This window comes from Balaenoptera acutorostrata, chromosome 2, assembly GCF_949987535.1.
Source record: "Balaenoptera acutorostrata chromosome 2, mBalAcu1.1, whole genome shotgun sequence".
In the NCBI taxonomy this organism is placed as follows: domain Eukaryota; kingdom Metazoa; phylum Chordata; class Mammalia; order Artiodactyla; family Balaenopteridae; genus Balaenoptera; species Balaenoptera acutorostrata.
In genome coordinates, this window is record NC_080065.1 from 10,761,242 (window position 1) to 10,787,864 (window position 26,623).

At 44.5% G+C, this 26,623-nt stretch overlaps 1 protein-coding gene across 4 annotated transcripts in view; it reads right to left on the minus strand.

The window, feature by feature from the left end:
* Positions 1-26,623, minus strand: part of SEMA5A (semaphorin 5A) — a 527,169-nt gene that overhangs the window by 164,496 nt on the left and 336,050 nt on the right. For all 4 annotated transcript variants that reach the window (XM_007191632.2, XM_057540979.1, XM_057540980.1 and 1 more), the window contains exons 9-10: positions 8,119-8,404; positions 3,203-3,338 (exon numbers count right to left, since the gene is read on the minus strand). In XM_007191632.2, the coding sequence (XP_007191694.2) occupies positions 3,203-3,338; positions 8,119-8,404 (422 nt within the window). The remainder of the gene's footprint in view (positions 1-3,202; positions 3,339-8,118; positions 8,405-26,623) is intronic.

Consider the following 26,623-nt stretch of genomic DNA (forward strand, 5'->3'; position numbering starts at 1 on the left):
TCTGTCGATGGACACTTAGGTTGCTTCCATGTCCTGGCTATTGCATATAGTGCTGCAATGAACATTGTGGTACATGACTCTTTTTGAATTATGGTTTTCTCAGTGTATATGCCCAGTACTGGGATTGCTGGGTCGTATGGTAGTTCTATTTTTAGTCTTTTAAGGAACCTCCATACTGTTCTCCATAGTGGCTGTATCTATTTACATTCCCACCAACAGTGCAAGAGGGTTCCCTTTTCTCCACACCCTCTCCAGCATTTATTGTTTGTAGATTTTTTGATGATGGCCATTCTGACTGGTGTGAGGCGATACCTCATTGTAGTTTTGATTTGCATTTCTCTAATGATTAGTGATTTTGAGCATCCTTTCATGTGTTTGTTGGCAATCTGTATATCTTCTTTGGAGAAATGTTTATTTAGGTCTTCTGTCCATTTTTGGATTGGGTTGTTTGTTTTTTTGATATTGAGCTGCATGAGCTGCTTGTAAATTTTGGAGATTAATCCTTTGTCCATTGCTTCATTTGCAAATATTTTCTCCCATTCTGAGGGTTGTCTTTTCGTCTTGTTTATGTTTTCCTTTGCTGCGCAAACGCTTTTAAGTCTGTGCAAATCTTAAATTCTACCCAAAGAAGACACACTCAGCTAAGCAAGCTCCCTGCCTGACAGGCAGGCCACATTGTGCAGGTTTCATTCATCACACTGCATGGCCCGACTCCCATCTCATAAACATGAGTAAGCCCTGGCATTATAAAACCAGATGCCCGTGGACTCAGGAAATGAGGGGATTTGCTGTGTGCTACAAATATATCCAGACAAAGGGGCTAAAAGTTATCCACTGCCTGGAGTCGGTTAGGCATCACAAAGTTTGTTAAGTCACTGTTCACCGTGAAGACATTTGCAATTGAAACGTCAAGACATTAAAAGAACCCTATAAGTATGGTGAGCATCTTTGTTAATTTTTTTTTTTTTAAACTTCAGGATTTTACAGTGGACTTTCTTAAAGGGAATGATATATTTCACCTTCATGGTTTTTACAAAGGGCCTTTTGAAACAGTTATATTACCCCAAGATCCAGGGGACACAAGTGGGGTTAAGATGCAGAGACTCAACAATGGGGCAAAGAGAGTCAGTGTTCAGTTAATAATTACATAAACCGTATATATCAGGAAAAGTGACTACTTCATGTCTGGTTCCCACTAAACTGTCAGCTTGCCTGAATTTCTTTGTCTAGTACTGAACTTGGTTAGTAGCGAGGCTTGGATAAAAAATATAAATCTGATCACTCAGTTTCCTGACTTGTAAGTGGTGCTAATGATGCCCACTTCATAGAGCTGCTGAGAAGAGAAAATAAGACAAAACACCTAAAAATAAATAATCCTAAAATAGTCCTCCTTCTTTATTTTATTGATGAAAATTAGGATGGGAGATGCTAAATAATTTTCCCAAGTAAAGCAGTATGTGGTAAAGTGGACGTGTAAACCCATCCCAATTGCCAGCCCTGCGATCTTTAGGAAAAAAAACCTCAAAACAATTAGAATTGAATGGTGCCTGCCAAAGTCCAAGTAAAGTGTAAAGTAACTGAACTTTTCCCTACTAGCAGTTTTCTCAAAAGCCAGCGAGGTTTCATGTGTTGGGATGACAAACCCATCAGAATTTGGAGGCCTGGATACAGGACCCAGTTCTAGCACTGATTAGTTACGAAAACTAAAGTTTCTCTCGTCGGAGGAGGTTGAGGCTTTGTATCTGAGGACTGGGGTTGGGAGCCCAGCTCGGCCACTAATCAGCCAGTGTCCTCGGCCTAATTACATGCTCTGAGGTTCAATGGACGCCCGTCTCTGTCTGTGGGAGAAGCTGTTACCGATCATAGCACAGTTGCCAGAATGCGACAAGATACATGGGAAGCACTGAGCCCAGTGTCTGGAACTTGGTGGTTCTAAAAATTACACCCATGATGACGATGATGACAATGTTATGAAAGTTCTTCTCTGAAGAAAGGCCCTCAAGGGAAGCCTGCTGTTATGCATGAATGTCTGTGTCTCCCCAAAATTCATACGTTGAAACCCTAACCCTCAGGGTGAAAGTTCTTCTCAGAAGAAAGGCCCTCAAGGGAAGCCTGCTGTTATGCATGAATGTCTGTGTCTCCCCAAAATTCATATGTTGAAACCCTAACCCTCAGGGTGAAAGTTCTTATCAGAAGAAAGGCCCTCAAGGGAAGCCTGCTGTTATGCATGAACGTCTGTGTCTCCCCAGAATTCATATGTTGAAACCCTAACCCTCAGGGTGGCTGTATTTGGGGTTGGAGTCTCTAAGGAAGTGACTGAGGTCCAATGAGGTCATAAGGGTGGGCCCCTGATCTCATAGGATTAGTGTCACTCCATGTTCACTGAGGAAAAAAAGCCACATGAGGACACAGTGAGAAGGTAGCCATCTGCAAGCTAGGAAGGGAGCTCTCGCCAGAGAGTGAATTGGTCAGAACCTTGATCACGGACTTCTAGCCTCCAGAACTGCAAGAAAATAAATTTCCCATCTGTGGTATTTTGTTACGGCAGCCTGAGCTGACTAATACACTTGCTGACCGACCAAACATGAGTAGATGGCTTCATCTCTTTGGGTTTCAGCTTCTTCTGAACATGGGAGGAGATGATGTACAGGGCCCCTTACAGCTTGAACATGTGGCAATTTTGTGATTTGTACATGAATGGCTTCCACCTGCTCTTTATTCCCTCACAGCTGCCCCATCACATCCCATTCACCCCAACGGGAATTCTCACCACATTCCCAATTAGAGCTCAAATTCTGTTTGTGCATCTCCACTGCTCTGTGTCCTGGACCCCATTCATTACAGCGTCATTCATTAGGAGTCAGAGCTTCTGGGGACACAGAGTCCACCATCATTAGTACTAATTGAAGCTCGGACTCCCAACCTGCTGCATTATGCTGGCCTTTTTCAGTCCAGGCTCAGGCGTCACAGCTGACAAAAGGCCCTTTTTCGGTAGGGCGCCTCAGTAGACAAAAGGCCTCGGTCTATTTACATGAGACAAGCCGAGTGTGGGGCTGTCCCCAGGGGCTGGGTGGCAGCGGCTCACAGCCGCACTGTGCATGCGCTGGGGGGTTAAATAGCCCCAGCCAGTCTGTCTACACAAGGACTCTGCATGTTATGTGGGGGGATGATGGGAAGAGTGCCCCTCTGTCCCCAGAATTACCTGGAAGTTGGGGTTAGGGTTGGGATACGGCAGCCAGGCGGACCGAGAGCTCTCCTGGTACTTGAAGGGCCCGTTAAAGGCCTGCGAGATGGCGCTGAGGTTGAAGACGCACACGGCGGAGGCGGCGATGCTGTTCCTGGGAGCCGAGGAGGAGAAAGGAGAAGGCAGGTCAGAAAGCCCCGCGGAGACCGCTGTCCTCCCACGGGCCCTGGGTGCCAAGGAAGCGCCTTCTCGGGGAAGAATCACCATCAGTCTCCTAAACACCCCAAGGATGAAGCTGAAGCAGTGAACGGTGTCCCCCTGGGTTTTTTTTTTATAGGGGAACAAACACTTCACTCTAGGAACAAGGGTATTTAGCAGTTATGACACTCGTAATCCTGCCAGAACAGATGAATTCACCCAGCCACAAGGGGAGTGACAAAGGCTTTTGAGGAGCTGTATGCTATGCTTTCTGAACTCCTGAAGGGAAAAGACTTTCTGCTCCCATGGACGGACTCCTCATCAGCCTAGCAGGGCTCTCCCCACCTGTTCATCTGCTTACTTTAGCTGGCAGTGGGGCAAGCTGCTGCTGCTGCTTTTTAAAAAAGCCCCAGAGAGTTGTGGTTATATGTTATCCTTTAAAAAAAAAAACAACTAAAAGCATTTTGCAAAAAGTGCCTGTCAGAGACCCTTCATATATATATATATATATATATATATATATATATATATGTATATATAATGTATCAACATATATATGTATTTTTTTTAATTTAAAAAGAATTTTAAATTCAAACGGTCAGAGAGAAACATTTGACACAGCACCGATGCAGGACATCTTGAAGCCTTAATTTAGAATTCAAGCTGTGCAGAATTGAAGGCTATAAATGAGAGGGTCTCAGAGTCCCGTGCCCTTTACTAAGTGGAAACAGCAATATTTTTTTGTTGTTAAATAAATCTGCATTGTGAGCTCAGCTATGGTTTTAAAATTTCGTGTTAATGCTTTTAGCCAATAACATGTCTACTTATCCATTTTTTCCCCGCTGAATCAAAGAAAAAGTCAAGAAATTCCAAAATGGAAATATCTACCTTAAACTTGGTTCATCTGAAAAACACTGAAGAGGTAGGTGGTAGACACCTTCTAAAGGCTTTACAAACTCCAACTCATTTAAGCTTCATAAGGTAGGGGAAGTTCATTGATAGGAAACTGGGACCCAGTGACACCTGCCCCAAATCACCCAGCCACTAAATGGGGGAGTTGGACTGAAACTCCAGGTGGGTTGGTACCAAAAAGGGAAATTTTTGAATTCTTTGTGACACCTCTGTGTGGACGGTAATAAAAAACACCCCCATGGAAGCTTCGAGCCTTGAGAGCAGGGGTGCGTGTTCCCTCTGGAAGCTCCAGCACAGAGAAGAGAGTCTGGCAGGAAGATGCGTACCCCTCACTGCCGGCAAATAAACTCATAAACGATAAATATGAACTTATTCACATTGCTAATTTTACGCTTTTTTAAGAAGATAAGTCAAATTGTGTAAGGAAGAATTAGCCTTTGGACATGTGACTGGACTTCAGCGAGGAGTCGAAGACAGCTCTGCTGGAGCAATAATGGCCAGCCAGACCCACAGGAGGGGGTCTACCTGGGGACCAGGTGACCATGCCTTGGCCCTGGCACAGTGACAGTCGAGGGCGGAGTGTTAATAATACCTCCCTGAGCCCTCTGCTAAGTGCCTGAAAGGGAGCATCTTATTTATCACAGGGAACCTCTAGACCCTGAGACCAGCCTGACTTTACAGATGTAGGAACAAAAGCACAGGGAGGTTACTGAATGCAAGTCACAGACTGAGGGGAAGGAAAGCAGGGTTTACACCTGCTTCGCGTGGGGCCCGGGGGCTCATGCCTTTGACCCCATTGCTATGCTTCTTCCCAGGAAGGGAAGAAACGTATCGTCTCCCTGTTGGCATCCCATTTCTCAGTTCACTGCGTTCACTCACTCTGAAGGGGGCTGGGCGGGGTCCCTGGTGTCACTCTGGATGTCCCAGTGGCTGCCAGCCTGAGCACCCCTGACAGGTGTTGGTGGACACTTCTTTTTGCCCCCCAGTGAGCTGAGGCCCATTGGTACAGCACTTGTATGCCATGTGCACAACACACACACACACACACACACACACACACACACTTTCCTGTTCTCCCTCTGCCCTTTAACTTGCGGTGATCTGAGAAGGCTGGGGAGCAAGGACACTGGTGAATCCCCAGGAGCTCTTTCCCCGCGCTTCCTGGGATGGGCCTGCCTGCTAGAACTGCTCACTCACCTTCTCCTGCCTGTCCCTGCACGCAGGGGAGGCCAGCCCAGGTCTAGACTACTGTGACCTTGTGCATGCGTCTGCTTAAAGCTGGGCTTGGGAGTCATAAGCCCATTTGGCTAACAGACCTTCAATCACGTATCGCAAGCTGGCCTCTATCAGTAGTCATGGTGATAACGTGGCCTTCATCTAATGCTCTGTTTTATTTCTTTACTTGTTTAGAGCCCAGGCAGGTAAAAGTGGAGGTAGCCCCCCGGCCCTTGGTGAGCCCAACAATATGGGAACTTAGAGTTTCTTTCCTTAATCTGCTGGAAGCCGCTGGTAGAAAAGTACAGAAGTTCCTCCTAGCTCTTCATCTCCTAAGGAGGGAAGAGAAATCAAAAGTTTCGCCCTCCCCGACTCCTACTACTGTATTATCTGAGAGCCAGCATTTTTAGATATCCAGGAAAAAAACAGGCAAAACCTTCAGAGATTCTGTTGCAGGAGTGTACCATTTCCTGCAGCCCAACTCGTGCCCTAGGGGTTGAGAAAACCCCACAGCACTAGGGACAGAATGAGCGGGAAGAGTGAACTTTATCCCCACTCCCCAGTGCTAGGGGCCTTGATGAATATACAGGGACAAACCAGCCCTAAGAGCAAAAGCACCAGAAAGCTTAGCCAGGGCAGTCTTAGTTATCAATTCAGAGACAGGACATAACCGGTACCTCGAACTGTCATTTTCTTTCAATTTGGAGCAAGTCTCACCAAGAATGCGGTCACCTCCCGAGAGGGTAAGAGCAAGGCTGAGACAGGCGAGGGAGCACAGGCAGAACGTATTATGGGATTAGAGATGAAAAGATCAGAAAGTTATTCCCAAGACCTAGTGAGAATAAGTATTCGAGAGAGAAAGGGAGGTCTAGCAATTCTATTTCTGTTGGTATAGATGCTCCATATAGGATGATTTCCAACATGATGGGCATTTGCAACACTGAACAACTAATCTGGAATAGTCTGAAACTTATTTTTGCAACCATCCAAATTGACTATCCACCCTCTTGGAATGGACCAGACACAGTACTTTTATAACTTTTTAAATTGTTCGTTTTTGCCTGGAGCCAGGGGAATGAACAGCTCAGTAAGCCAAGCTCCCATTGTGTGTAAAATTGATGTCAACAGAGCAAGCGAACATCCATCTTGTGCAGCCTATACTACCTCTTAAGCAAGGTTTCGGAAAGCAAATCAACTTCAGAAACTATACACTGATTTTTTTCAAAAGAAACTTATCAAGGAGAGAAAATAACCTCTGGGGTTGAAAACCAGATTTACAGGAAAGATGGGTGTAGTGGGATTGGGGACGGGGAGGGAGCCGTCCATTTTAGTCTAATTTTCCTAACTTCATGTCAGAAAGAAGACCCTTCACGAGTATAAACGTCACTATCAAGCGAATGTTAACACTTTAGCTCAGCTGTAGGAAGAACAGGAGGGGAGAGTAACAAGGAAGTAAGAGGCAGACAAAGGGATTCTTCAGAAATGCAATTCATGGGCAAGCTTCTGATTGCAGAAGAGATGAAGAAGTAAGTTAGCAAGACTGGGGAAGCTGAGGAGACATCACAGGGTGACCGACTGTCCTGGGTCGCCCAGGACCGAGAGGTTTCCCAGGATGCAGGGCAGTCCTCGGTGCTAAAAGCTGTGCAGTCCAGGACAAACCCAGACGGTTGGTTATCCCACCCCATGGATCAGCACTTTTAACCCATCCTGATTCATATTCTTTACTTTGGATACAGATATTTGGCTTTTGTCCAAACCATTAGGTCACCAGATAAGAGATTTCAAAGGTGATGCCAAGTAGGACCCCCACTGCAGAATCATCATTCCCACAGCCGACGCTGAGGAAAGTGGAGCTCAGAGCCTCTGTGATTCCTGGGGGTGGGCTGTGGTCTTGTGGAGTCAACACATCAGCTAAGAATGGACATTAAGTGTGGGGTTAGTCTACACTCCACCAGACAAAGGGGGAATGAAAGACAGGAAACTTCATATGCTTTGCCTAGTCCAAACAGAAGTACCTCCCCACAAGAAATCAAATACTGTAATTTTTTACAAAAATATTTAAAAAGTAGAATCATCATTTTAGAAATGCCTAAGTTAGCCATCATCTAGAACAACTGTTTACAATGCAGCTATGGGAAAACGACAAGGTGCATTTCCTACATGAGCAGGGGTCCAGGTAAGAGTTACATTATCTCAAAGATCAAACTCTCCAGACAACACTGCTTTCATTACGCAGTGACGTACGCGTGACGTGACTTGTGTATAGGAGAAAAAAAGACATCTAATACATTCCAGCATTTCAAAAAGTGCCCAGAGCACACTGGTAAATCAGGAAGGAAAAATTTACAGAGAATAATTTGTCATGATGCTACCATGACATAAGGATAGATCAAAACTTTCTGATTAGCTTCATTTTCCTAATACCAGTCTCAGAAATCGCATCAGTTTTTGTAACATTTAATTCATACTCAAAATTTCTTTCGGCTGTTAGCCCAGTAAAAGAAGAAAGATTACTTTTAAAGCAAATTGTAAACCTCAAAGGTCAGAGAACAGCAGACTCATTCAGAAGGAGTAGAAAAGCAGGGAAGGAATGATTTCCAGTTACGTACACGTTGGTGGTAAAGATGCCGTAGATCAGATCCAGCTCAGGCAGGAAGAAGGTGCCCTGCAGCTCATTGTAGTAGAAAGGGAGCTCGCCAGGGCGGGAGCAGTTGAGACGGGCCTTCATGAACGTGGTCCAGGTGTCCTCCAGCAGGAACCGGCCCCCGATGTCGTTCTTGCAGAGCCGGGCAGCTCGGGAGAACACGGTCTTCCCACAGTCGTGCTCCACGGCATTTTCGCGGAAAAAGAAGTAGGTGAAATTCCCGATGTCATAAGAGGACACGAAGTTTGGTTCTAGACACAACAGGAAAGAAGAAAACTCTCAACCTACTGGACAGCACAGCAAACTCTGCTGGATGTTAGGTAACAACCTAAATAGGAAAAGAATTTGAAAAAGAATAGATACATGTATATGGAGAACTGAATCACTTTGCTGTACACCTGAAACTAACACACTGTTAATCAACTATGCTCCAGTATAAAGTAAGAAGGTAAAAAAAAAAAACAGGAAAGAAGAAAAGTCTCAACCTACTGGATGGCAAAGCAAACTCTGCTCAATATTATGTAACAACCTAAATGGGAAAAGAATTTGAAAAAGAATAGATACACGTATATGTATAACTGAATCACTCTGCTGTACACCTGAAACCAACACATTGTTAATCAACTATGCTCCAATATAAAGTAAAAAGGTAAAAAAAAAAAAAAAAAAACCAGGAAAGAAGAAAAGTCTCAATGTCCATGTGCTACTTCTTTGTGTCTTGCCTGCTCGGTATTTCTTCCAAGGAGAACTGATTTTGTGCAGAAACCCATGGTTCTTATAGAAGAAACAGGAGGCCCTAAGAGCAACTTAATGGTCTATGTCACTGGGTAGAACTCAGTACATGAGCTCTAAGTGACAGGAAATTGCCAGCGTGATTCCAAACAGCACACATAAGCATCCTGAGTTAAGGCAGGATAAACATCCTGAGTTAAGGCAGCACTTAGGTACATAACATTAATACCACCAAAAATGGGCAGCAAAAATTTGCAATACACTTTAAAGCCATAAATAGTACTTCATTTATATACTCTTACATAATCTTCAGAAACAGTGGGAGATGAACTGATTTACAAAACAGAAACAGACTCACAGACTTGGAGAATGAACTTGTGGTTACCAGTGGGGGAGGGATAGATTTGGAGTTTGGGATTGACATGTACACACTGCTATGTTTAAAAGAAAATAAATAAATAAATAAATAAATACAAGATAAAAAAAGAAAGGAAAAATAAATTAGACATGGTGAGAGATTAGCAGCAATTACAATAAAATAGAACAATTATTTCAATATACTATAATAAAGGTTATGTGAATGTGAGAAAAAAAAGAAACAGTGGGAGAAAATGAGATTAAAAACATGAAATGTGATTCAGAATACAGGAGTCCGGTATCATGTTTGTGTAGAAGACACCAAAATTCTTTGATTTTACTTATATACACGAGCATGACTTTGACATAAGTTATGTGCTTTTAGTAAGGACTTTAAAAATGTTTTCCATTTGTGAAAACTGAAACTATAAGGTTAGTGTCCTGAATCAGCTTTAGCAATTCCTGTTACTATGGTGACCATGTAAATGTGATGATCAATTCTTATCTTCTTATTTCCGGGTTTCTGGGGCATCCATTTAAAGGAGGGAAGTGTATTGAGATGGAGTCATTGTCTGGAAGCTTTCTGACCTCATGATTAGATTAAAATTAGGAACTTAGAAATGAAAAAATTATGGCAAACTTTTACTTAATCACCATGCTCATTAGGCATTCAGGAATTTATTATAGATTGTCAACTGAATTTCATACATAGCATTGGAAGCGTTATCTTCACAATTTCCTGTTTGAGTCTATTGATAATAAGGATGATACCCTTTCAGACACAGGTGTGCCCTAATACTGTTCTTTAATAACCAGGTTTGATTCTTACTCTTCTCTCTATTGCTAAGAGCTTTCCACTCAATTAGCAAGTGTCTTAATTTATGGTGCAATTAGGATAATAGGACAATGTCCTTTGATGTTCAAAATTAATGGAAAGATACACACAACAACTATATGTACAAGGACGTATTTCAGGGACAATTAGTTTTATAGGACAATTCAACTGGCCTTGTACTATGCCAGATCCAATCAGACTGTACCAACAGACATGCTATTGGCGGGACAACTAAAAATATGTTTGGCTACAAAATGACCCATTAATGTTAAGAGGAAGACCCACCACAGGCTCACCTGAAATGCAGACAGTGATTCAGAGGCTGACAGGGAGGTGGCACTGAGAACCCTGCTATTCTGTTCAGAAAGGCTACAGCCAGTTTTCAGTCAAATTCAACTGAATTTCAATCAATATTTGATGTCATCACAAAATGTTTCAATTTAATTCAACTTCACATTCTAAAAATGTAATAAATATTCTCCATTGTATATGTCATGTACTTTTCTCTTCAGTCCATTATATTGTTCTCAAGTCATTTTAAGTACATTAAGTAATAGAGAATTTCATAAGAACTGATTTTAATTTATAAACTGTCAAACATAGTGTCTGATCACTTGCTTTAACTTGAAATGGATATTAAAAAAAAACCCAAAACACCCTGGATTGCATTAACAGGTATGAGATGGAAGTTAGAAATATTTACCATACAGTACGCTTTAATATCCTGGAAAGACGCTCACAAAAACAGGTTACACACCTCCGGCTTGTGTTTTTGGAAAGTAAAGCAAAATATTGGGGGATTTTTGAACGTGTGTTCACTGTGAGCCTCCCAAAGAGACTTACTCACTGAAGCAGATCCCAAGAGCAAAGGTATGAAACAATTACAAAACTGTATTTAGTTTCTGAAGATAATATTCACATGTATGTCTAACTCTGAAGAGAAGGCTAAATCATATCAGAGCAGGTTCTGCAGCCAGGCTCGTATAACCAGACTGCAGTTTGATCCTTGTACTGAAAACAAACAAAAAAACCACCATCATCAACAACAACAAACCTTATCTAAAATGAAGAAAACAAAGAAAGAAGATGCAGGTCAGGTGTGTCTAGCTACAGGTCTCAGCACATGTGGACGAGGTATGAGGCAGAGTCCACAAGGTTTATCAAACACCCTCATGACTACCTTCTTCTGCTATTAACTTAGGGACAAACAGCATGAAAACCACATAGTAAACAGTATCTAGGAAGTCTTGAGTAGGAAGTCGAGGAGCTGAAAAGGTAAAAAGATCTGCCTTGGTTTCTTCCAGCTCAAGGCTGGCCTATAGTTTAAAAACCCTGTTGAGTGGTAAACTCTTGTGTGAGGCTCTGAACTGGGCGGTCCCCCTTCATAAGCTCAGGAAACGCACAGGAATTATAGAGGGAGATACTGTGTTACTCCTCCCATTTCATAGATGAAGACACTAAATCCTGGAGGTTAAGGAACCTGTCCAAGTTCACACAGCCAGCAATGGGGGTTGGGTTATGTCCCGAATCCAGACCATCTGACCTCACAGTCTATACACGTACCATTATACTACACTGAAGAAAATAATGGGCTGCAAGAGAACAATCAGTGACATTAAAAACATTCAAGAACAGGACTTGGAATTCTGGGCAATGCTTTAGAAACCAAAGTGGTGAGTGGGGTTACTCAGAAGCAAGGTGAGGAGGGTTTGGAAACAGACCAGAGGGGAAGACAGATGCCCAGATGAATCTTTACTCTGGAGCTATTAGAGACATCAAGGATGCCACAGAAAGAAGAGCAGGAAGAAGAAGCCAACAATCCAAGGGCTTATTAAACAAGAATATTGCTGGGAAGTGTTTGCCCCAACTCCAGAGATGACGTTTCCAATGGTGCCCACCAGAGCCCGGGAGTGCCCACCAGGGACCGTGAGAGCCTCTGTCTGTGTTCATCATGTTCACTGTCTACCCACGGAACAATCTCACCCAGATATCTCATATGGGAGGAGTACTGAATCATGCCAAGCAGATTAGCCCACGGCTTCCTCTTTCCATGGAGAACCTCCAGTGTCTCCCCAAACCACCCCAAACCCACTTTATGATAGGGTGACAAAGAGCCTTTTAGATAGAAATGCTCAACTATATTTTTTCCTGCTGGGAAAACAAGGGAAGAATTTGTGCCTGGTACGTAGTGTATGTGTTTCTCTAACTCACCACATACTACAGGCCATTTTAGTTGGGGAGCTAAACTACATTTGGAAACACATCGTGCAGCCCCACAGTGGTCCTGCAGGAGGATGATGGGCCCTGACTGGGTGACCTGCTGTCACATCAGGAGGCTCCAGAGCCTTCTGAAACTCAGCCAGCATCCTATTCCTTTTCCAAAGATAGAAGAAAAGCAGAAATACCTGTTAAATAGACAGCCAAGTAGCTCTTGCATTTATAGATCTAAATCTGGAGGTAGGGGATGTTTGAATCTCACCAGGCAGGATAATAAGATGCATATTGTTTCCATTCCATTGTTTAAGTTCTGTCTCTTGTTAAAATGCAATTCACCATAAGCTAGTATCTGCCACTCCTGAGTGAACTGAACGAGCCATAAATCAGTCAATGGCCTCCTTGTCTACAATGAATGTGAGTGCATGAAAGAGCTCCTTTATTCATTATTATTATTAGAGCTACACAGGAATAGAAGGTGCTGCTAATTCGGAATAAAAACAGACATGAGTATGTGTCAGCTGATTACAAATATATGCGTGGCGAAGCTGGTTTTTTCCTCATGTTTGCAGACATATTGAGTTACGGATTACAGAGTATTCTACAAAATATGTCAGGTTTTAAGAAGAACTGTGTTTCATGATATGAGGACTTTTATTTGGCACATTGACTTACATAATAGCGACCATGCGGATGGGAGTACTGAGTAGGGAAACACAGTATAAATAAACATGAGCAATGAGGAGAGCAAAAGCATCAACGTCTTTGAGAAGATTCTGACCATGTAAAACCAAACACTGAACATGAGGATGGACCCTTCCCCTCTGTCTCCTGTCTATTCCAATGCCTACTGCATCTGTCTGGAGGGGCACCAGGTTCAATGGCCCAATCTGATGATTGACTAGATCACTGAGAGGCTCTTGATATAGAAATATTTGTCTAAATTAATGAAAATGGACATTAAAAGGAAAGGAATTCCAATTTTCCAACTCTATAAAAATCTTACTAGCATCAAAATCTATCAAAATTATTTTGCAATCAAAGGCCACCTGGTGATACACCTGTCAAAGGCAGACTAGAAAATGGTGGAGGTGGAGCCTGTATGGGTTTGACCCCGCCCATCCCAGCTTGAAACCCTGGGCTGGACCACTGACATCTGGAATGTTCCTTTATCCTGTACAACAATTCAACCTAAGGATTAAAGAGACTGGTACAAAGGCTACAAAGTAGCCTCGCAATAAATGATGGCTATAATTTTTCTTTCATGATTTCCTTTTGATTTCCTTTTTAATAATTTATATTTAGTAGAACTTCACATAATGGTAATGAGTAATCAAACATGTATATATTAAAGGTGATCAGAATTTGAGAAACATAAATAAAGCCAGGCTGAGTTTCTAAAGGAGCAAGCCATTCCACAAAAAGAAGGGAGTTAATGGAAACAATATTTAGACATGACACACCGTGAGCCAGAGGTTTTCAGTTCCCTAATTTGTTGATGTCGGTTACAACCAAAACCATTCCTGTGCATATTCCTAGATTTCAGGTACTCTCTTTATTGTGAACACTGTTTCCCTTGTCACAGCTACATAACATGTGCTGCAGAGGGTTCCAAAGTAAAGCTAATTTTATCTAGAGATTTATTAAGAGGGGATAATTAAACCAAAATTAAATTAAGTAAAAAGTGGTTTAAAAGCCATTGATATACTAAAATTCTTTCCTTAAGATTTCTAGGAAAAGAATAGATATATATAGATAGATAGATAGATAGATAGATAGATAGATAGATATAGATAGATGGATATACATGTTTGTGTGTGTATGTTTTGTGTGTGTGACATACATATGTATAGGATTGAGTTATATGTATATATGGCTCAATACTTCCACCTACTGGCTGTGTGATCTTAGTCAAATTACTTAACAACCTACATTCTCAGTTTCCTCCTTTTAGAGTGGTGATAGCAATACCCAATATGTAGTATCATTGTGAAAAGTCAAAGGCAATGCATGCCAAGTGCGTACCACTTGGTCGCTAATCATCAAAATATAGGTCACTATTTATTTATATATATAAACTATTATATAAATAATAAATACATACATTAATAATAAACATATACAAAAATATATAAATTAATACAAATGCATATGTTGGTAAACGTACCATCAGTATTTACTTAACAGGTTAACTCATTAAGTTTGCATTCTGTATATCAAATTAGGGTCTGTGCTCCTTTCAGCAGCTCTAGAACCAAACACGGTGGAGGGTCTGTGGTAGAGGTGGAGCCTTGCATGCCAGCCAGGGCACCTCCATTACCAGGCACTTCCTTACCACCCACTGTGGGGCTGTCCTACTGTCCTGGGCCCCGGGTATTCCACAACCCATGCCCTCAAGGCCACTTAAGGCAACAAACAAGACACAGAGCAATGAGTCATCACAATGAGGAGGAGGACCATGGGGGCCAGGGCAGCGAGGTGAATTCGAGAATCAGAAAGGAGGGGAGCAGGGAAAGGGCAGATGCCAGGTTGGGACGGGGCTCCAGGCCAAGAGCAGGAGAGAGAGCAGCCGGCGAGAAGACCCTAAGGGTGGCCAGGAACGGAAGCAAGCTAGTGTTGGCATGGAAAGAATCAATAGGATGGGCGGCAGAAGGCTGGGCCAGGCCAGCGATCCGGAGAGGAATCTGGAATTCAAGGGCCACTGGAGAGACGCTAAAGAGTTTTAAAGACAAGTTTATGACCCAAATTCCCGTGTGTGTGGTGGCAGTGTCAGGTGAAGGTGGGAGTGGCACGTGGCCCAAGCGTGTCCTTAGTGATCACTGACATAGTAACATGAGCTTTGCAGCCCCAGGTCCTTCACTCGCTGAGGACCCGGCAGAAAGAAGGCCATTGCTAAATCACCTCGGTAGGACTAGAAACATGGCTCCAGCAAACATGATTCCTTCCTTCTTCTGGGGACCATAATCTGTTGAAAGTGTGTTACTCACATAGATTTGCTGGTTCAAGTAGGAGCAACTTGTACCACAGGGACACGTTGCTGTCTCTTCCTAAATGAGAACTGCCACCTGTACATCAGCTTGTACGCTAGGAGCCCAAACTCTCACCAAGCATTCTCCCTCTCTCAGTGTCAACAGGAGCTCCATTAACTGGCTATTTGTCTACCTGGTCTAGCTCACAGGGCCAGAGACACCCTTCTCTATCCTGCTGGCTCACTCCATTCCAAGCACCAAGCCCCTGGCAGCCTTTCCAACCTCCTGTAAGATTCGACTAAATCAAACAGTCCAGGGTTCAATTAGTTATAAGTAATTTCATGACTATGTATTTCTGAACATTTTCAAAGCTGCAAGTTTCCATTGACCATGTTTGTTTTTTCTTGATTATATTTTAAATGTATAGGTTCACTTCTTTCAGGAATTAATCATTTAACCTGCAGAATTGTAAAACTTAAGGAGTTTTAAAATTGGAATATTAACTTTAATTCAAAGATCTTAGAGATATTTTAATGCCTATAAAATATTTTTAAAGACTAAGAGGAAAACGTGCAAGATTTAATTGAAAGAAAATACTGGGCTACAACATTGTGCAGTTAGAATAAGTAAACTCGTATGATGGCTTGGTCTTTGTCTCCTGAGCTGATCAGGGCCAAGGCAGGAAAGAAGACAAAAACACAGAGATTATACCATCCAATGTTCAGCAGTGAATGAAAAAATGTGAGAAGGCATTGACTGAGGGAAAACAAGAAGTTTAATAGAATAATATGGAGACAAATTTAATGAAACACAGAGAACTGAGTATCTTATAAACAGGATGACAATATGATTTATGATCCAAACTGGAAATCTTTTGAGAGGGAAAAGGAGTAATGTTAATAATCATGCCAGGTGTCAGGAGTGATCCAGGACTGTCACCAGGAAACAGCTATGATGTCTAGACAATGAACATCAAAACATTTTCGTGAGTGGTTATATAAGTACTAGCCAATTTCTATATAGCATATTGTGTTCCCTATAATGGGGCATATCTTCTTCGTGTGGATCTTTTTTTTTTACGCAGGTCTCCATATGTCTTAGTGTATATAGTTGGTGCCTCTGGCCTAATAATATCTTGATGGGGGAAGGAAGGGTGGGATTTATCCATTCTCTATTTTTTTTATAAATTTATTTATTTAATTTATTTATTTTTGGCTGCATTGGGTCTTCGTTGCTGCACGTGGGTTTTCTCTAGTTGTGGCGAGCCGGGGCTACTGTTCACTGCGGTGCATGGGCCTCTCATTGCGGTGGCTTCTCTTGTTGCAGAGCATGGGCTCTAGGCACGTGGGCCTCAGTAGTTGTGGCGCGTGGGCTCAGTAGTTGTGGCTCATGGGCTCTAGAGCACAGGCCCAGTGGCTGTGGCACATTGGCTTAGTTGCTCCGTGGCATGTGGGATCTTCCCGGACCAGGGCTTGAACCCGCATCCCCTGCACTGGCAGGTAGATTCTTAACCACTGCGCCACCAGGGAAGCCCCATCCATTCTCTTTTGAAATGTGTAAATTGGAAGTCCAAATTGCAACTGACCAGGACCCTTCCCAGGACAAACGCCCCACCCCTGCTGTCCTCTGCCTGCCTCTTGTATGTAAAAAAAAAAATTTGGCCAAAGAATAAATTTTATCAGAGAAATGGGAAAATACACAAGCAAAGGAGAACAGTCAAGCAAGACAAAATAATAATCGTTCAGCCATTAAACAAAGTCAAGGACCTTTATTTCCTCCTCAAGGGCTATAGATACTATTCTGAGCCATGTCCTTTGAGCTGTTTTGCAGATACTGAAGTCCCCACCAGGTGGAAGAAATTAACTGTACGCTGCCCACAAGCATGGAGACCCCAGACTGGGTGGAACCAGAAGGTCAGTGATGTTGAGTCCTGGCTACCTCACCACCGCTCAATCTGAAACAGATCCACGAGTTGATCACGTACCCCGCAACTCTCTCCTCAGCACATGGCCCCTTCCTCCTTTCCCTGTTTAATCTTTGAGCAAAACCTGGGGAGTGGAAGTTGGTTCCTGGGGACATGAGTCCACCTTCTCCCCAGAATGGCTGGCTTCCTCAATAAAGCCATCTTTCCCTTTACCTAACACTTGTCTCTCAGTACTGGATTCTTGAGGGACATGCAGCCGAACCTGAGTTTGGTGACAAAATGACTTATTGGCAAGTATAGAGCCTTCATCACAAGACTAAAGGGATTCTGTGGCTGCTCAGCTTTCAGGAACTCAGCACTCAATGACCAGGACAGAACACAACACTATTTTCAAAGAGCACCACAAGAATAGATTCCCTCCTGTCACCTACCAGATGTTTGTGTCCATAAAGGGCTGTGGTAAATAACCCCACAGGCGCTTCTTCTTTGGGTTTAATAACCCCAGCTCATTCCTTCTCCTTTTGCAAGCTTTCACCAATCAAGAAGCACCGACCACTATTTCCAAAGTCCCTGTATCCCGCTTCCATGGCAACTTGTGCATAAAAATGTGGACATCAGGAGAGAGACGGAGGCAGCGTATGGTGGCGGTATTTCCTAAGATGTTGACTAAACAAAGGGGAGGCCAGGAGCCCACAGAGGGGGAAGGATCTGTCTTCAAATCCTAGCTCGTGCATGGTTCAGCATGTGGCCCTGGTTCAGATAACACGTACATGGAGTGTCCCATCCACCTGGTAAGTTGTGAAGAGCCACTGTGACTCCCCCTTGCACCTGGAGAAACAACTGGATGTACCAGAGACTCCAGCAGGTGCACAGACAGGCAAATGGTATGCAGGGAGGCCATTTATTTAAACTCTTTTCTGACCGTATAAAGATCATCAGACTTGGTTTACAACACTCTTTCCAAAGGGTGTTCACATCCATCCCGCACAAGATAGACCATCTGCCCAACGCCCTCTGATAGGCTTGATCAAGCCTGAAAATTAGAAAAGGGCAGCTCGTCATGCTGGGTCTCATGTCACACAACTTCGCTCCCATGCTCTAAGTCCACGTGTCATCACCCTAACAAGTTGAAACTTCACGAGTCAGCTGTCAGCTGTTAGCCTTTCAGCTGCGGTACTGAACAGAGCCCACTGTTCACAAGGACGCCCCTCTGCAAGCATCTCCCCAGGTGCTGTCTGGTAAAGTACAAAACTAGGCTGCTGACTCTACAATCGTGATTTTTGTTCTGGGTTTTACCTAGCTTCTTCTCCTTGATAAACACTTCAGATTTCCTAAACAAGTATACTTCATTCCCAGGCCCCGCTTGTCTTTATTTTGCTCGTCTGGGAACTCTGCCTGCATTTATGAATTTCCTGCTTTAGCAAATCTTGTCTGTCCAGGGAGAGCCTGGTGCAGACTGTTCACACCTTCAGGGACTACACTGTGTAGACTGCCAAAAGTGATCTCACTGTCCCCAGGATGGAGCCCAACAGGGTCACCCCAGCCTGGCCGTGTCTGGACCCCCAAGAAGTGGTGTCTGCCCCCAGGGAGAAGCAGGGGAGCTCCACAAAGCACATGTCTTCATGATAAGCAGAAACTATTTTTCCTTGAGTTAAGCACAGGATTTTTCTCCCTCCAAGTAAGTTATCTTTAATCACTAGAAGGTTAATCATTGTATTTTAAAGACCTCAAAGAGTCTATTTAATGCCTGGGTATCATCAATAGAGTTATTTCAAACCAGGAGAATTTGAGATTGTTACAGACAGAGTTTTCTTAACTGGAAACATAATAGCTCATTAAAAATGATACAATGGGGCTTCCCTGGTGGCGCAGTGGTTGGGAGTCTGCCTGCCAATGCAGGGGACACGGGTTCGAGCCCTGGTCTGGGAGGATCCCACATGCCGCGGAGCGGCTAGGCCCGTGAGCCACAATTACTGAGCCTGCGCGTCTGGAGCCTGTGCTCCACAACAAGAGAGGCCGCGACGGTGAGAGGCCCGCGCACCGCGATGAGGAGTGGCCCCCACTTGCCACAACTGGAGAAAGCCCTCGCGCAGAGGCGAAGACCCAACACAGCCATAAATAAAAAAAAAAAAAAAAAAAAAAAAAATGATACAATGGATTTCAAGTGTGTTTTCCTCCAGGGCGAGGTCAAGGCTGGGATCTCAGAGAATGGGAGGAAGCAGCAGAGTTCCTAGAGAAAACCCAGGAGAGAGACAAATGCTGCCTCCAGGGAAGGAACATAAGCAGGTTGCCACCTGCCAGTGAGATTAGGCCCCCGAAGATGTCCATGCTGAAAGCTCACTGATAGATTCCTTTTTCCAAGTTCCTACCGAGGTTTTAGCCCATGTGCAAGCAAGCAGTTCCCCCAGAACCCACAAACTCAATTTGTACAAAGTTAATTTGGAGATGTATTTTTTTTTCCCCTTTTCATGGGTTGACTGTTTCCCCGATTTGATTGCCAGTTTCTTGAAGGCAAGTTTTACAGCTTCTCTATTTTAAGCATAGACCGTTAAACATTTATTACCTTGCTTTACCATAATCATTTAATAAGGGTTATTAACAATTAGTATTTTAATGCATTAAGGCTGTTAAGGTATTTCTCTAAACACATAAGTTTGTTTTAAGAGTGATTTTGGCACAGGGGAAAAAATCCAATTTGGAAACTTATAGTCACGACCAAACATATAACTCAATGTTTCAAATTCCTCCAGAACATTATCCAATTAAGCACACTGTCTTTGATAACTAACTGAATACGTAATGGTTGAAAATGGGAGTCCGAATGAGAATGGCAAAAGAAGATTCTTTAAATGTTTGGACCTGCATCGGTTTCAAACATACAAATCTATATTTTTAAAGTTCTGGGTTACAACTAAGATGACACATTTCCTTTGTTAACAACAAGATTCATATTTCTGCTACTTATGAACGTGCCTGTCTCCTAGTCATTCAACAAATACTGACGGAGCCTCAACTGTGTTTCAGGCACTGTATGAAACGCTGACCACACAAAAATTGATCCCACCTAATCCCTGCCCTCAAGGAATTCAGAAACTCATGGGCGGGGAAAACAAAGACGTAAACTACTCATCTATTAGTTCATTTATTCAAAAATGATGTATTGGGTGCTTACTATGTGTCCAGCACTGTTGAAAGTATATGGGATCCATCAGTGACCAACAAGTAAGCCTGGCCATTGGGGAACATTCATTCTAGTGGAGGAAAGGAGACAAGTACTAAAAGAGCATAACGCTAAGGATAAAGGTCTAACGTGGTTAAGGGGAATCAAGAGGGCTAGATGGGGGCTTCCCTGGTGGCGCAGTGGTTGGGAATCTGCCTGCCAATGCTGGGGACACGGGTTCGAGCCCTGGTCTGGGAAGATCCCACATGCCGCGGAGCAGCTGGGCCCGTGAGCCACAATTACTGAGCCTGCGCGTCTGGAGCCTGTGCTCCGCAACAAGAGAGGCCGCGATAGTGAGAGGCCCGCGCACCGCGATGAAGAGTGGCCCCCGCTTGCCGCAACTGGAGAAAGCCCTCGCACAGAAACGAAGACCCAACACAGCCACATAAATAAATAAATAAATAATAATTAAATGTGCTAATAATTAAAAAAAAAAAAGGGCTAGATGGAGGAGGGGGTCATTTCAAATAAGGTGGTCAGGGGCGAGGTCCCATTGAGAAGCGGCATTTGAGCAAAGACCATGGAGCTAAACCCACCGGCCAGCTGGATTGCCTGGGGCTGAGAGCTCTCCAGATAGAACAGGGACCAGCAAACTATAGCCCTCAGGCCAGATCCTGCCTGCTGGCTATGAATGAAGTTGTGTGTGCACGCAGCATTCGTGTATGCATTGGTGATGGCTGCCTTCCTGCTACGATGGCAGAATTGAAAAGCTGCAACAGAGACCATACGGATGCAAAATCTAAAATATTCACTCTCTGGCCCTTTACAGAAAACATCTGCTAATCCCTGGAAGAGAGGAGGGAGCCAGTGGCGATGCACGTAAGAGGTTAAAGCAGGAGCAAGCGTGGGTAGGAGAGAGCACAGGGAAGCACCGGGGGCTGGCCTGCGGCGCCTCAGCTTTCTCTGCAGGTGAAATGGGGGCGCGAGTGGGGTTAGAGCAGGACAGGGACCACGTGCTCCAGTACCGTGGGGTGAAGACAACCACGCACAACGCCCGTCAAGAAGGGGTGAAAGGGACCCACCGAGTCTTGAGGAAACTGCAACTCCAACTGAACCTACAGAGGAGCAGGAATTACGGAGGAGGCAAAACTCAAGGGAAGAAAAACAGCATAAACAGCACGTGGGAAGGAGCACGGTGAGGAAGGCACGGTGCGGCCAGGGAAACGCACACTCCGCCTTAAAGGATGCCGAGAGGGCACGTGGGCAAGGTAGCAGCAGAGTCAGATCACACAGGCTGGTAAAGAGAAAACCCGATGAAGGGGTCATAGCCAGCCCTGCCGTCCTCTCCACGTCAGCCCTTGCTGACAGCTGAGGGCACGGCCACCACCTGGGTCTTGCTGCACTGGTGCAGGGGCGCAGGCGGGACACCCACTCATTGGTGGACAGCTGTAATGGGCATGGTGTCATAAGACAATGCACCTGGAACTCTGGTATTAGATCCAAGGCACTTAGCTTGCTCAGGGCAGGTTGTTGGAACTCTACCACGTAGTATTTATGTTGTGTCTTTGGGAGGTGTGGTGGGAAGATTAGAGGCTTGGTAGGTCCTTACTCAGGGCTCTCTGTATCCTGGCAGGACGTCACCCTGGACAGCCTGATGTCACCATTTGCCTGAAGAGTAGCCCTGAAGCAAAGGAGGTCCCCAGAGGCTTGGGTCCCTGAAGGGTCACGACTTGCCATGTTCTGTCTACATGTTCTGACAACCTGAAGAGCATCCTTTGTGCTGCGTGCTTCTCTTGCTCTGGAGGGTCAGAGTGCTGATTTTTGCCAAGCCTTCACTGCAGCCCTTTGAGGGAGTGATTCAGACTCAGAATGAGGGAGGTGAAATCCACCTTAGAATGCTGCCTAAGAGAGAGGCACCCCTTCCCCAGAGATCATGAGGTGGAGGAGGGATGCACAGTGGATAAGGTTACAGTTTAAGTGGATGGACTGTCCACCCCAGTGCTCTGGAGCATGGAAGGAGGAAACGGGTGCAGGCCGGCTCTGCCCTGGGCGAAGACGGCAATCCCGTGAGCCCTACCTGAGGACTTCTGATGCTTATTATTGGGAACAAGAAGGTAGCGCTGTCTGTCGAGAATGCGGAGAACACAGCTGAGACCAGGAGACTGAGTGGCCAGAGGATTCACCCGCAACACAGAAAGAGATGTAACAGTGTCATTGGAAAATAAGACACAGAAGTTTAAGATTTCAACATTTGAGTGTTTCCTGATGAGGGCACTATTGCGGGTTGCATTGTATCATCCCCCCGAAATATATGTTGGTACCTATAAATGTGACCTTGTTTGGAAATAGGGTCATGGCAGATATAATTAGTAAAGATGAGGTCATACTGGAATAAGGGGGGCCCCTAATCCAATAGGACCCATGTTCTTATATGAAGATGGCCACGTGAGGACACAGAGCCACAGGAAGAAGGCCATGTGAATAGAGAGAAAGACTGGAGTGATGCTGCCACAAGCCAAGGAATGCTGAGGGCTACGGAGCTAGAAGAGGTGAGCAAGGGCCCTCCCCTGGAGTCTTCAAAGAGAGCACGGGCTGCCGACACCTTGATCTTGGACTTCTCGCCTCCAGAACTCTGAGAGAACACATTTCTGTTTTAAGCTACCCAGTTTGTGGCACTTTGTTGCAGCAACCCTAGGAAACAAAAAAAACAAACACCAGCCTTGGCCAGCGCCCAAAATGTCGCTGAAGGCATGGCTTGAGGAAGTGGAGTTGGTCGGTGCCTGACTGCTGGCTGAGGAGGGAGATGCCTGCACAGGGCTGGCAGAGGCGAACAAGACACGCTAGCGACCACTGTACTGGTCATGCCATGAGTTTGCCCTATATGAGTTAATTAACCCAATTATGGAAAGGGTCTACCTCCCTGTACAGGCAAATTATCCTATACACAATTTAATCACAGCAGGGAAGCTGAAGACAAAAATTTTGCTGACCACAGTTCATAGGTGCTGTCCTCCACACCTCCCCTGCCGAGAAAGTTCTCTTTCGTCAACAGAGAAATGTTGGCAAAAAACTGGTAAATGTCCAAACCAAAGACATGAGCTCTGCTTATCATAACCTGTAAGCAGCTGTCAGCTGAGTGATGGCCTCCCAGGGACCCTGAGCCCTGTGAACACCTGGAGGTACTGCGGACTGGGCAGTGAGGGGAATGTGTCTGGGGGACCTGGATGTAGCAGAAGCGGGACAGGGCAGTCAGGAGAGCCCAGCGCAGAGGGGCGGCAGGGGGCACAGTGGGGAAAGCACAGAGGAGGCTTGTCAGTGTCAGGAAAGCCAGGAAACAAGAGGCTGGTAGGTGTCAGTAATCAGGAACCACAGCCCAAAATGTTCCTCCACGCACTCAGCCAACAGACATTTACTCACTGCCACTATGCATCCAATGTCGTATCAGACTTTGGGGAGTTCACAGTAATTACGTCTATTTATCGAGTTCCTGCTGCATGCCACTAATATTCGTCATATCTTCATGGTCTGATTTTTTATCTCACAACCACCAATTCCGGTGGCAAGTTATTTCCAGGTTGCAAACGAGGAAACCGAGAATCGAGACAAATCAGCATCCTGAAGGGTGAGCACTGATTCGCCAGCAGGACTTTCCACCTCCAAAGCCTCCAACCCCTACCTTCTTATATGACCACTGAGCCCACGAAAAGACAGTGACCTCTGCCCAGATAACCTTGTAAGTTAACAGGTGTTTGCTACCCTCCTCTCTATCTCCTGCTCTTGACCTGGGATGGAGGGCTGCCCTTCTCCAGCTCCTGGGGCCTGGGTTCTGGGATCTGCAAGTAATAAACCTTGTGACTGTACTTTCTTTGCATGAGTGTATTGAAACCGCACCTTCAAGCAAAGCCCCAGGGTTTTCACTTCCCCAAAACGGGAGGTCGGATGCTGAGGAAGCTGCCTGCCAACCCCACGTGGAAGCTTGTACCTCTTCATTCAGCAGGTCATAATCTGCATACTCTTAACACACCAGCCCTGGGATTTTCCAACACTAAGCTCTATCAAGAACAAATCTAACTCTTTGATCTCCATTTGGTGACTCCTGTGCCTTGATCCTCAATCAGTTGAAAACTCAGGAGAAGAATATGAGCGTCATTTAGTGGGTACCTAATATCACACAGGAAATAGGACCCTTCTTGGATACTGCAGAACTAAGGATGTTTTTAGCTTCATTGCATTTCTTTGTCTTTGTCTCATGGAAGAGGGAGGAGATCTGAGCATTTTTATAAAAAGATGGTTATTATCACCAGAGAGCAAGAAATTTAAGGATATGGAAAAAAAGGATAACAGGTAAGGCACCAACCTCCAGTAAAGAAAGAAAATTACTCCAGAGCACAGCAGAAAGAACAGAGACAGGGTGTCTGTCTGGTCAAAGGGCAGATGGGAGGAAAAGTGTGGATTCCAAGGAGGACCGTGAGAATAAATGTCCCTGCGTCCGGGCTCAGCAGGGGCACAGAAGCAGAGCTCAGTGGGGCTCAGAGGCCAGAATCTATGCTGGAGGGAGGGTCAGAGCAGAAAACCAGGGCCAATCAGAGGTAGAAATGATACCTCAGCGTTCAGTAAAAGAAGAAAGTGTCCCAAGAGAACACAGGAGAGGGAATCAACACTCAACACAGAAGAACTTGGGACCCTCAGGGCTCTCTGTGCTCTGCCCTGGGAGTGAGGGCCTTCCTGGCGGGGAACGAGAGGGCGACGCTCCCTGAGGACAGCGGGACAATTCAGTGCCATGCGAGTTATGATGACACCGTGAGCGGAGTGACGGCTCCGCCATGTTCACCTTGGACTTATTTGCAATGGCCACAGTTGCTGGATAATATCATTTATGATTTTAGGACATATATGCCTACAGTGACTGTGGAAACCCTGGGTGAGCTCTTCAACTGTCCTTACGACATCACCTGACTCTCAAATGGGAAAGATTGCACCCAGAGGGTTAACAGAATCTGAGCACCTGATCAGCCTGGGCATCTAAGTCACATGGAAAGAAACAGTGTTTCTAACTCATGCCATAACCTGAATTATTTTCCCAAGATATTCTTCAGGGTGTCGCTTCTGGGAAAAGAAAGAGATTGTACTCCGAATTAATTTTTACTTCGCTTTCAGCAAACTCTAAATGCAATGCTTGTGGTTGGGGAGTAAGTCATTTTGCTTTTTAACTGGAAACTGCTTGGCCAGTAAAACTCAACAAATGAATAGAAAGAACTTTAAGCTACACAGATGAAAGAAAGCATCAGAGCGGAAAGGAGACCTTCCACAGAGAGTCGAAAGGTCCAGTTGAAACCAGTTCAACAGAAATAATGTTAACATAGGGAATCTAGTTACTGCTTTGGTTTGAGAAAACAATTCACGTTGCCCTTTGGAAGCTCACGGAGTCATTCAACTTGCTGAAGAAACTGGATGAAGACTCTTTTCTCTACAAGGGAGTCTTTTAAAGGCAAACTGTGATGGCTGGTTTGACTATCTTATTTGACAAAATGCTTGTGTGTATATATACACATAAGCATAAATATGCATAAGTGATCATTCTAAACCAGTGGTTCTCAAAGAGAAGCAATATTTTCCCAAGGGAATATCTGGCAGTTTCTGGACAAAGTTTTTGTTGTCACAATTCAGGAGGTGGGCCATGCTATTGCATCTAGTGGGTATAAGCCAGGGATGCAGCGAAACATCCTGCAACAATCAGGACAAACTCCCTCCCCCAAAAAAGAATTATCTGGCCCAAAACATCAATAGTGCTGAGGTGAGAAACTCGGGTCTACAGTAGTGAGCTTGTACTTGATGAAAAGCCAGTAAATCTTTGTAGGACTTGAAAGCTCAAAGTAGTAAATATTATCATGGCAATTACAAGATTTCATCTTTATGCAAACTATCAAATAAATGAGTGAGGGAATGGATTACATATGGTGCATACATCTATCAATAGCATTGTGTTTGCTAGTGTGTGTGTGTGTGTGTGTGTGTGTGTGTGTGTGTAACCATATTCACACATGAACGTACCCACATGCAGAGGGCTGAATTTCAGCCAGCAGGTCTCAGTACATAGCCAACTTTAACTTCAATTTGGGTGGCTGGAATCACTTTCTATTTGTTAATTGAGCAAGTGACCAAGTTCTAGCCCAGGATTCAAGGGAAGTCTTCTGGGGGTTTCTGATTTCTTCAAAAAAAGGACACAAGGAACGTGGTTCTTCTTCCACTGGATACTGTCATGTCTGGATGCAGTACCAG